Raw genomic sequence first — 12,502 nt, 5'->3', positions numbered from 1 at the left:
GAATGTCTAACACCTTCCTTTCTTCACCACTGAGACGCCCTCCCCAGCCCCTGCAAGACGACTGCCCTCTCAGGGAACAGTGGTTACAATTTAAAATCAATAATAGCTAACAGGAAAATTACATTTAAAAAATGGCTGATGGTAAACAAGTATAAAACGCTCACAAAATAACAAATCAAGTTGTTGAAAAGAGAGTGAAGAGGAGGGAGGTTAAGGTAGACTTACATTCTTGCTTAAATGTGAAATACTCTGTTAAATGTCTACATTCATGATTCCCACGAAGTAAAAACAGTGTTTTGGGGTAAAGGATTTTCAAGGCCCACAAGTACAGCACACACTGCAAATCAGAAACAAGAAAGAGAAATATAATTCATAATTAATGACGTACTTCAACCACCACGCTCCCCCCAAAAAAGCAGCAGAAGGATTCGGTGTGAAACATTTATTCTCAGTAGGTTAACTTCACTCTTCCAACATTACATGCAAACAGTTCTCCGTTCTTCAACCTGGACTAGCTGGGACTAGTACCAGTGTATTCCCATAAACTTCTAGGCTGTTGCTAAGCGGTACCTCCCGGCTCGTCCTGCCTCGCCTTCGGAGGCCCAGCCGCCCCGAAGGAACCGCCGCGCGTCGCTACAGCGCAGCACGCCCTCTCCGGCCGGCCGGTTCGGCACAAACCCGCCGGGGAAACAACTTCCCCGGAAGATCTGCGTTTCCTGGCTTGAGGAAAAGTTGCCCTAGAACAATTTAACTTACGCTTCAGGAAATAGCTCGGCTTCCAGTATTACAGAGTTTTTACATGAACGCTTGTTCATTTTTCCACTTAACATTGTTCTGTACAAATAACAGAGGAAAAAAAAAATCCACAAAGCTCTTGCATCAAATGAAGTCGCCACAAAGCTTCTGCAGAACCTTTTATCTTTCCAGAAGATTTCTATTTGAGATGACATTTCTTCTAGACATGTTTTGAAAGATAAAAAAAGACGACTTGGAGAGGCTAACCTCTGCTCAGACCTCTCAAAACCATCCAATTAAAATAGTTGTTTTGGAAACAAAACTGACACAGCAATGATGCCAAAGCATTACAAGACCCTTGACGAATGAGTAGACTTGCAAACTTCATGGAAGATTTATCCTTCATATAAGACGACCCTGCTCAGGTACCCGGCTGACAAACTCACAGCTCCAGGGAAGCCGATGGAAGTAAGAGCCCACCGCTTGTAAGAATGCCGCGATGGCCTCTCAAATAACGAGCTAGAAAGCTTTCTGAACAATTTCTCCTCCAGCCCTTCTTTTCTTAAATATCTATGAACTGCAAAACTGTTGCACGAGAAAGAAAGGGTGTCAACCCCCCGCTCCTTTTATCTGCAACTACCCCCCAACACTCCCATCTGTTGACAAAAATTATTTATTTACCTTAATAATCAATAGCTTGGAAATTCAGAACTTACTCCTAACTGCTGTTTCTGCTTGGAGCAGAATCAGTAATTTTGTCAATGTAGTGCCTCTAAATTTGTACAATATGAATTCCTCTCTACAACTCAGAATGTCATGATAAACAGAATAATTACGTTAATCATGTCTCAACATTTTGATTTCTGCTCCCCCATTTTCTACACAGTCCTTACCTTAAAAAAAAAAAAAAAAAAAAGGAAAAAAGATGCAACATTTTTATATTTGTGCTAAACTTCACACTATCCATGAACAATTACATAGCAGTATGGGTTTTATACCACTACTCTTTGTCTTGAATTTATGTGTAAACATCTGGATGCTCTGCCTGCACTTTCTGTTCTTCTAGTCAGGGTCTAGAGCCAGGTGAGAAGAACAGAAAGTAGAAGCAGCATCCTCCAGGACTCGCAAAATTAATTCTTCCCCTTGGAAACGCATGGACAGCCTCGCAGCTCATGCCACCTTTTCCACCTCCCAGGCGCTGCTGCCGCTGCAGGAAGGGAGAAGAGACCTCAGACCGCCAGGCAGATTCACATTGGCGTAACCCAGCACGAAATGATGGTGTTAGGTCACAGGAATTATCTGCTGTGGCTCAAAACATTCACAAAGGGTGTGCCTGGGGAAGGTTTGCTGGAGTTTGCACTGAGACACACGATTTGGATTTGAAGATTAAAATCCTTCAGTGGGGAAGGAAGCCTGGACTTCTCCACATCACCAGTGCAATTCTCCATCTCTTTGACAATGACGTCATCATTCCTCCAAGAATTCCCAGAACCTTCCACTTCTTTGAACTTACTGGCTAATGCAAAAATTTGATGTAAATGTTGTGAGACAAGAAGTTTAAAGTGACGCTTCCATCTGTGCAAGAAAAGTTCCAGTTTTTAAAGTTGTACCGAAGTTAGCTTAGAGCTTCTAATCCTGCCAAAGCACCTTATAATTTAGAAAAGCACAATGATTACTGCTTAGATGAAATGCTTTATTAAAAAGACAAAAAAGAAGGGTGGTTTACATTTCCCTTGTAACTAAGTTTTTCATTTTCATAAAGGCTTGGCAAGATTGAAATGAGCACTTAGGTACTTAAAATATCATCCAGATTTGTGAAGCAGGGAAAATACAGAAAGCTGGAAATGTTATCTTCTTGGCATTTGGTACTTGCTTACAGGTAGATTGCTTTACATTTACTTATCATAGATTTATTTTTTATTTTTTCTATGTTTCCTTCGAAGCACTCATGAGAACCAGACCAAAAAGATAACAGAGAATCAATACAGTCCAGAACGTTCTGTGTTTCCCTGCCATTGTTCAAGTAATGTGAGCCCACCATTCATTCCGTGTTGTTTTCGGTGGTACCATACTGAAGGTTTCGGTGTTTTTTTTTTTTTTTTAGAATTTTCTCCCTTTTCTGTTCAGTAGTCCAGTGATGTAATATCGTAATAGTAAGGAAGAGCTAATTAGCAGGTTGGGGTTTTTTTTCATGCAACTAAACAGCAAATATGAGGGTGACAATTTTTCATGGCTTTTCAACTTACAGTAATTTACATACAAAAAACTTAATGTCCAAACAACATATCACGAGCAAGCATTCTGTTTTTTTTTTTTTTAAACTCTGCTTTGCATATCAAAATTCTTAATGAAGTAAAAAGATTTATAATAAAGTCTCTTTGTCGAGCATCTGAACTTACAGTCTGCAATTATTTGGTAATACTGCTTCCCAACAGCAAAATTTTACAATTTATTTTTCTCACCTCCAACTTTTTCCTCAAGATTATACTATTCATCAAGATTATACTATGTATCAGTTCTGCTGTAACTCTGTGTAAAATGTACAGCAGTGACCTTGCAATCTAGACATCTCTCTGGTATTTTTGGCCTATCTTACTTCATACTATCAAAAAAAAAAAAAAAAAAGGTTACATCTCTTAAATGCCAGCTAGCAAAATACTTACTTGCTCAGTGTCTTTCAGCTGTTGAAATAGCAGATATGTTAAGTTTATAACCAAGAGGTAATCTGCCCACCTCCCAGCTCCCATAACCAAGCTGTTTCCCTGCTGAGGCTCTGGCAGCCTCACAGAATCACTAAGGTTGGAAAAGACCTTTAAGATCATCACGTCCAACCATCAACCCAACACCACCATGCCCACTGAACCATGTCCTGAAGTGCCACGTCCACACATTTTGAACACTTCCAGCGATGGTGACTCCATCACTGCCCTGGGCAGCCTGTTCCAATGCTTGACCTCTCTCAGCATCAGGAAGGAAAAGGTCTGTACAATTAAGTGCTGCGTAAACCAAAGGCACACATTTTCAAAATGGACATCAGGTTTAACTCCACTGCCGCATGCTGAATTTGAGCCTTTGCACAATTTTACATCCCAGCACCTCCTGAAAAGGCAAGCCACAAGCCCCAGACCTCTTGCACACATCTCAAGTTACGTGAGAACTTTGAAGAACCGTTACCGTTGCCAGTAGATCGCAGCAACACCTGTAACACAGGATGCTCACTTTTGGGTGCTCTTGCACTCATCATGCCGGGGAACAAGAGATGCAGCTCGCTCTGGCAGCTGCGTGGCTTTGCATGGGTAACAAAAGATGAACTCTCCCATGAACAAATGACTGATGGCATTGGGCACTTCCCCAGCAGATGAAATCAAGCGTGAATAAACGCAAGGTAATTCACACTCGAAAGGATAATTTGAGCCACGCGTTGCTAAGGTCTCTGCTGATGCTCTGTGAACTGTGGAACAATATATTGGCATAGCTCCTTCACTCTGTAACCAACACACCCCTCACCTAAATACAAAAATTGCGTTACTTTAACTGCATTGAAATAATTATACCATCATAGTATCTAGTACAGGCACAGCTTTCTGAAATGGAGTTACTATCCCAGTGGAAACCATATACCTTTTTACACACATAACTGCATTCACACTACTGGTATGACTATTTATTAGGGCTTTACTTCAGACACAAATATATCTTGCATCTGTAATCAAAATACTCACAAGAGATGCAGGTTATTGCCACTTCTAAACTACTATCCCTTGAGCACAGGGAAAGAAAACTCTGAACACTACTGTAACTAAAGAAAAAATTATATTGTCTTCAGTAGAACCCAGATTTCATTCTTTTTTTCCCAACTTTGAGGGAATCATCATAAATGATGATCTCTTCTCTTAAGGCTCTGCTGCAGAATAGGGACAACAAGGTAGTGCTACTTGCATCAACGAGATCTTCATGACAACTTACAGTCTTTGCCACAACATTTTTGCCAACGTGCTCATATTTTACCTCTTTGTTGTGCTTCTAAAACCAGTGCTCAGGTACATACAGGTTGTGTATTTAAAAAGACTACTGCTGTGGAAATAGACTTCCTGTGGAGTAAGAGTGAATCCATTCCTCGTGGTCAGGTTCTCAAGTGTTTCTAAAACGTTCAAGAATCTCATTCTGATCATTCATATTCTGTTTATTTTTTTTTAAACGTCTGTTGAATATTCCCAAGCTGCTTTGGGATCTTGTTTTGTCACCTGCATGGTTCTTTAGCACCTCTAGACTTCAACTATTGCAAGACTCTCTTCTAGCTAGTCTCCCAGATGATTTATGAAAAGCCATCACCTGCAGAACATTGCTACTTGCCTTATATCCTTTTCTAGTGTTCAGACCATATTACTCCCATTTCAGCCCTTGGAAGGACCTCAAAATGTCCAAAAAGGAAGGACCTCTTTTTCAACCAAAAAGTGGCTAGAGAATTCTTTTTCTTAAATGTTCCTGTAATTTTTACAGCTAGTGCTTTCTAAACAGGTATCCAAGTGCCAGCTCCTAGCTCTCCTCGTTGGACCTCATGTCTTGGACCCAGCTGTTTTCTGTGGAGGTGGGTCTCAGAGAGATGGAAGCAGTGTGGGGGAAATGGTGCAAGTGACCTCCGGGGCACCGTCCCGTGCTCCCTCCCTGCAGCCAAAAGGGGTTCTTGGCAAGCTGGGGTCTCGCCTGGGGAAGAACTGGCACAGAACCAGGCAAGCTGCGAAGATGGCTGCAACACAAACAGATGTTCCAGTCTGGGAATGTAATATATAAAAAAAAAAAAAATCTGAATTTGCTGAATTACTGAATATTCACGGCTCCGAGGAGGACCGCCCAGCAAAAATGAGATCTTACAAGATGCAAATTCTTGCTACAGAGAAACGTATTTCCTACTGTTACACAGAAGAAAAGAGCAAGGAAATTTAGGATTATTAAGGTATTAGGATCTTCTTTGCTCTGAGAGAAGAGAAAAAAACACTTGACTTCACTGATAAACTATTCTTGACCAACCAAAAATATTTTAAATCAAGCTGTTTATTGGGAAACATTAACACACTAGAAAGGAATCTGAAAGGTGTTTATTCTTCCAGTAAAGACCTAGAAAGTGTACAGAGGCTTGAGAGCTCACACAGCTTCATCAGTGTTCACTTCACCCACAGTTTACTAACACAAATTTATTTATATGCAATTCTTTTATTGGGAGAGACCAGTTAATAATTTCGAACAGTTCACTGAGTTCAAAAGCATCTCAAGTGTCAGATGCTTTTTTAATTGATGCAAGGTCCGATGATCAAATTCCAGACCCACTCCAAACACCTCACTTTGTTGTTGCTAGAAATACCACACAAACAGTTTTTCCTCCTGGCAACTGGGTCTTTGTGTTCAGGAAATGAAGATGTACGAATGTTTTGAACCTTAAAACACAACTCCAGCTTTGTTCATTTTGAACGTTGGTTTAATTCTCCGTATCTTACCTCTCTGCTCTGTCAAAAATGATCAGTACGTAGCTTGTGATATTCAATTGACGTTTAAGTCTGTTTGTTTTTATATGGGATTGAGCTAGAAAATAATTCCAACAGTTCATTTACATAAAATTATTAATGCACTACAGTCGGTATTTACTCTGATTGTAATTTTTCCAAGACTGTGATGAAAAGCAGCCTATATGTATACTCACCCCTACACTGCATGGCATTTATGTCTGCCTTTCAAAAGAGGGTTTTCAGACTCAGGTATAGATTAGTCATTCTTCCTTACAGCCCATTCCTGCAGAACCACTTATGCTCTAACTATTCTTTGGATTTAAAAATAGCCTTCTGTTTTGATCATTTGCGTTTCTTTTCTCCATGACCATAAAACTTGTTTGAAAGCAAGAGCTGAGGGGCTTCTCCTCTGAAGTCAAAATGCTGGAACAGTGCACAAGCACAACAGTGTTATCAGTTACAGAAGCAAGGAAACAAGTGTGCCGCATCAGATATTGCAACTTGCAGACATTTGTTATTCTAAGTGAAGAAATGCTTAGGCTCTGCCAAAAGATCAAATGGAAAAGAAAGTGCAGCTATGGGATACAGATTTGGTCTGTGCCGAGAAATGTCGTCTCATCCTATCTAGAATTTTGACATTTTTGTTTTATCTGTTGTAATTCCTTTATTAGTCTCTCATCCTGCAACCCTTGCTTATAATTAATTTTAAAGACACAAAACACCCTCCCTTCAAATACTGGAGCTAACTCTGGTAAAAATGGAGCACACACGTGAAGGATTGAGCCCTTAGATCAAATGCTCCATGGGGCAAGGACTGTCATTTCTGCTGAGTGCCTTATACAAACACTTTTCTCTTTTTCCCTCTGCATTATCAAATGCTTTCCACCTACCTTATGCAATTTCTTCCTCTGTTCTTAATGATAATAGCTGACATTATATAGTACCTTTCATCCAGAAGAATCCCAAATGCTTTGCAGCCCACAGACAAGGATTATCTCGCCCACTACCAGAACTCAGTTAGGTCTAGGCTCAATGGTGTCACTTTTACGCTAGATATCACACAGCAATCGAAGAGATTTTTTTTAAAAGCTTATATTACTTGTGATTAGTACCTTGGACCAGCTACTTAATTCTTTTGGAACGACCCCAGAACTGCAATAGTCTTGTGTCTACATAGCAGAAAGGGAAGCCAACAGATGATGGAATAAAGATCATGGTGTAGCTGATGTGGTAGAAATATGCATTGAGATCAGGCTAGAACAGTTTACCACCATGACTTCTCCAGCACAAAGTACAGGCAAGAGCTGCTGCCTGCTAGATGTGCTCAGGGCCCCTTCTCCACCAAAAGCATTCCCCCACAATACGCCAAGTTGCATTCCTCACCATTTTCCTTTTCTTGTCACTACTTAACTGTGCTGAGTTCATGCCTGAATGCATAGCTCTACATCCACATACACTTACGAAACAGAAACTTGCCTTTCCTTTCAAAGGCATTCTTTAATCAAGGTGACAGGTGGGGAGAATCAGTTATGTGACCAAAAAAGTAGTGATCTGAGAACGTTACATAGAAAAAGGAATAATAAAAGCGGCAGGTCAGATATTTCCTTGGCACTGGCAGAAGCCAGTACTGCTTCCAGTGAAAAAATAGTGTTCCAGAATGGAAAAACTAAATTCAGAATAGAATTTGCCAAATATGTATGTGCAGGTTGCTAAATGAGTAATTTTAAGGGGCCTTTTCCCCACCCATAAGCTATTTTGCTTTGTGTTACATGGCTCACTATTGTCTTTAATCAGTAATAGCCCTGGAGTAGATTTTGACAAACTGTCAGACAAGCACTGGAAAGCTGAAGCAAACCCCCTTGTTCTATTTCTTATATTAATAACATATATAGAAATGAAGACAAATCTCTCCCAGATACAATTTGGCCCTGTCAAAGTCTACAGAAGATACAAACTAGATTATTGCAACTGAAAAATGGTAGTTCAAGACTGAGCTGCACAACAGTTTAAGCCCATAAAGCTACCCCTGCCACTCCCAACCTTCTCCAAGCGATCCAGCATGGTAATCCACACAGTGATGATTTAGCTCACAGCTCTCCATGGATCAGAGAAGGGAGGAAGCAGGCATATGTGGCTCAGAAAAATCCTGATCGAAGTGCTGCCTTCACTATGAGACTAAATCCCAACTATATTGATTTTTGGCAGGTGGGCAAAAGAACCTTGCGATTCTGAAGTTTGCACTTGGAACAGCATGTTTCTATTTGTAAATATGCCACCTCCCAAAGATTCTGTTAACATTTTAATTTAAGTTTTAAAGTGAACTAATAAAGCAGAATTAGGTTTAGAGAATTTGGAGAAACTTCTCTTCATACTATAAATAGAAAACTGGCAAGATGTTCGAACACATTACCAATACCTCAGTTGTTTGGGGTTACATATTTTTATATCAACATGGCAACAGCGTACTACGATGTGGTATGTAGAATGAAACCGCAGTATGTGTTCTGACATGCTGCCATCTTATCTAGTCACAGACACACAGCCGTGTATCACAGGACCTATACTGCCTCTAACAGATAATGGGTGTTCTGCCCTGACTCAGAGGGAGTTGAAGTCTGAACTTCTCAGAGACAGGAGTCAAGCTGTAGCTTAAAAGCTGCTGCAAGGGTTTCTGACTGACCGTTCAGTGACTACATCAACTATGACCTGGATGAACAAATCCAGATTAGGTTTTATTTGATAATTGTGCACCTCATCTGTCAGTTTGCATAACCAAACAGCAACATAGAACAGAAGAAAAATTCCAGTTTGCTTTATGAGCACTGGAACAAAGGATTTGTGCTTGGTATTTGACTCAATTCTAGTCAAAGGTGGGCAGGTCAGACAGGACACAGTTTGCTTCGCAAGCCAGCTAAGGATGCCATCATTTGACCTCCACAATTCTACAACCTGATACTGGAGTCTGCACCAGGCCTCAGCACCTTCAAGAGGGCACATGCCCTGTGATGCCCCACATCACTTCTCTGTGGACTCAAGTGCTGCATCAAAAGCCTGAGATCACGCACTCCTGCATGCCATATCTAAACAGAACTCACTCATTCTCTCCAGCATAGTAAGTTACCTGCTGGCTCTTTGTCCTATTTACCCCCTATCTAGTCCTTCCGTTTTCATAAAATTTCACATCCAGGAGACTCAGATCAAATAAATCTAAAAGTCAAACTAAACTATGAGTTTTTCATTTATTTTTTCTGTCATGTCTCTTTTATAATAGCTCATGTCTATTCAACCTATTTAATTTGCACAAGCTGCAAAGCAGACTGCCTTCTCTGCTATATTTGGATGGCCACTAGTTAGCATCAAGGTCCATCCTCCACCATCCAACACAGATATAGTGAGATTTGGCTGGGTACCAAGCAACCTTTATGAAAACATCACCAGCAACATTAACTTGGGACTTATTTTGCTCACAAGTGGTCTCTGCAAAGAGCTTCAGTATTCCCGAACTGGTTAAATTACAATGCTAAATGTACACAATAGGCTGCGAGCAGTTTCGCAGCCAAAAACAGAAATAAGAAACTTACTTCAATGCTGAAGTACCCTCTGTCCACGTAGTCCCCCAGGAAGAGATACCGCGTGTTGGCAGGAGAACCTCCCACTTCAAACAGTTTCATCAGGTCAAAGAACTGACCATGGATGTCTCCACAAACTAGAAGAGAAAAACAGCAATATTCAGATTCACCATGTGAAGATCGTCTTAGGTACATGCGTTCTGAAGTCGGTGTCTTGTAAGAAATGCGTTATGACAATTTTGTGCAGCATCCTCTAGTTAAACGACCGGTGAGAGCTGGCAGCTGCTCAGCAGAAGCTGTTTTTCTATGATGTGCATCCGTATATGCACGAGCAAAAGGCTACCAACTAATTAAAGGAGAGCCATCAGGTAAATTTGACCTAGAATTATTTTCATAGGTATCTGTCCATTCCTCCTCCTGCCTAGCAGAGTACACAATACTGGCAATAGTAGTAAGACAAACCAAAGTTGTCCTGAAAAAGAGAATACGTTCAAGTCGGGTTACTCTTTCTTTTGATACGCTCTATTTCTCCTAGTCTTAAACCCAGACTAACACCAACAGGCTTTCTGTAAAACGCGAAGCGTGCCTGTCCTGCGTGTGCCACCGGTTAAACCAACAAATTTCCAACTTCTGGTTTCTGTGTAGAAAAATGGCCTGCTTGCTTTCCCAAAGCATGTCGTACACCAGGGGACACTGATTTTTCACGCTTTAACCTCTGCCACTTCATTGAACCTCGTATAATTACGATTTGTTTCGCTCCATTGCAATGAAGCCGATCTAACAAGCGGCTTCTCTAGAAAGAGCGGCTCCCTGTAAACGTGACAGACAGAGCACACGCGACGCGCAGCCGGCGCTACGCGGGGATGCCTCCTCTTGTGCCACCTTGTGAAATCGCAAGCTCCGTGGCGGGTGGTTTTAGGTGTCTGCAGGAGAGCAGGCAACGCTTTTGGAGGCCCCCCTGGAAGCTTAACTAGCAGTGCTGTGCCAAAACCTGCTCCCTTTTCCCTTGCTTTGTTTCCCCTACCTAAGGGGAGGGGGAGAACCCCCAGTTTAGGGCCAAGCCCGGAACTTTTACTGGCAACGATCCTTAGCAAAGAAAATGTGAACGGCCTTGACTGTTACTGAGGTCAGTTCAGACTGGTTCTCTCATCAATGACTCAAAAAAGAAAAAAAAAAAAAAAATCCCATTTGCAAACTGGAAAGGTGATTATGAAGAAACTGAATAAACCAAAGGCCCAAGATAGACCTTATCTTGCAACAGCAGCACAGCTTCTTATTTACTGCTAACACTAAATTCTGAAGACTTCAGATGCTCTCTCTGACGTCATGGTTCAAGCAGTGCTCTCATTTGAGCTTTTATCTGGAAATTGATACAGAGGTCTTGCTCTATCGCAGGTAAACAGACCTCCCATTGACCGCGTGCCGTGGAGAAGCTGAAGTCACATCCCCACATAGGTACAGGAGGACTATATCGAACAACAGCTGTAACACCAACTCCAACGAACTTGCAGTGTACATGGTGTTCATGCGTTACTGTCCTTCACCTCAGTCCTGCGTCACATTGTATTTTTTACTTGTATCAATTTCTCTGAATGTATACACTAGCAATAGGGCCAACATAATATTGTCATTTCATCCAAAAGCTAAAAACAAAACGAAACAAAAATCCCCACCCAAACCAAAACCAAGCAACCCAAGCCTGCTCTGTCCAGGGACAGGAAAAAAAAAATGTCCCAGTCACTGCTCTCAGGAATATTTATGTGAAACTGGTGACACAATTCACGAGTTCTGGCTAGCTGAGCATTCTTCTGTGATAGTAACAGGGTGTTTTCCCCATGAAATAGCATATAGTACTCTTATAACCACTGTGTACGTTGTATATCTCTTTTTCCTAAGTTGATTTCCCTCCCAAGAATTTTAGATGACAACCTTCATGTTGAAAGCCATCAACAGTTGTAATTTCTATCTAAGAATAATATCTGCCATTAATTATGCAAAATAAGTACCATTTAAATCCTCAAGTGGTACACCACCACCCCTCTTTCTCGAACAAGAAAACCACAACCAAACACCCCAGAGGAAGTTTTTTGACAGCATTCTTATTTGAACATGTTAATCTAGCAAACCAATACACGCTGCTTGACGGTACTCCTCTGCATGGACACTGTGGGAAGATTAAGAACACGTGTCGCATATTGAGGGCCAAGCAATCTGCTCTCCTAACTTCCAGCAGAAAAGCTTTTAGTTATATAACTGTACAGCTCTACCAATTATCGCCCGCCCCCATTTGCTCCAACTGCAAAAACCTCAAGTTGAACAAGACTGAAAGATTTTAAATGGATTTAACTTTTGCTCTTTCACTAAAGCACAAAGAAATAAGATTTCTTTTTTTTTTTTTTTTTTTTAATGCAGACATGTGTGAATAGGTAAATACATTGAGGCCATTACAGAGAAACCAAGAAGGTTACAGAGCTTTCTCTACGCAGCTGTGTGTCTGTGAATTTGTCACAAGTCAGAAAAGCAGAAAACAAACCAGTGAAGAGGACAGAAATAAAACATGCAGAGCCCTGCAATCCTAAAACTCGCAAAATTCTGAATTGGACTTGAGAATCAATACTCAATGGATATTCCAGGCACTTTGTGTGCAGCAGCCTACTCTTTTTATACTTGACATCAGATGCAGAAATGTATCCGGGG

The 12,502-nt window shown here is 41.0% G+C and overlaps 1 protein-coding gene across 1 annotated transcript in view; it reads right to left on the bottom strand.

Moving 5' to 3' along the window:
* Positions 1-225: 225 nt before the first annotated feature.
* The window catches only part of LOC104616385 (serine/threonine-protein phosphatase 2B catalytic subunit alpha isoform-like), a gene marked incomplete at both ends in the record, with an annotated part of 61,669 nt that continues 49,392 nt past the window's right edge, over positions 226-12,502 (bottom strand). Inside the window, 2 exons of the mRNA XM_010281381.1 lie at positions 226-337; positions 9,818-9,942. Coding sequence (XP_010279683.1) covers positions 226-337; positions 9,818-9,942 — 237 coding nt within the window. The remainder of the gene's footprint in view (positions 338-9,817; positions 9,943-12,502) is intronic.

The sequence above is a fragment of the Phaethon lepturus genome, unplaced genomic scaffold, assembly GCF_000687285.1.
Source record: "Phaethon lepturus isolate BGI_N335 unplaced genomic scaffold, ASM68728v1 scaffold3482, whole genome shotgun sequence".
NCBI classification, from domain to species: domain Eukaryota; kingdom Metazoa; phylum Chordata; class Aves; order Phaethontiformes; family Phaethontidae; genus Phaethon; species Phaethon lepturus.
Note: the sequence above shows the minus strand (reverse complement) of the source record. Positions and strands in the feature narration are given on the sequence as shown.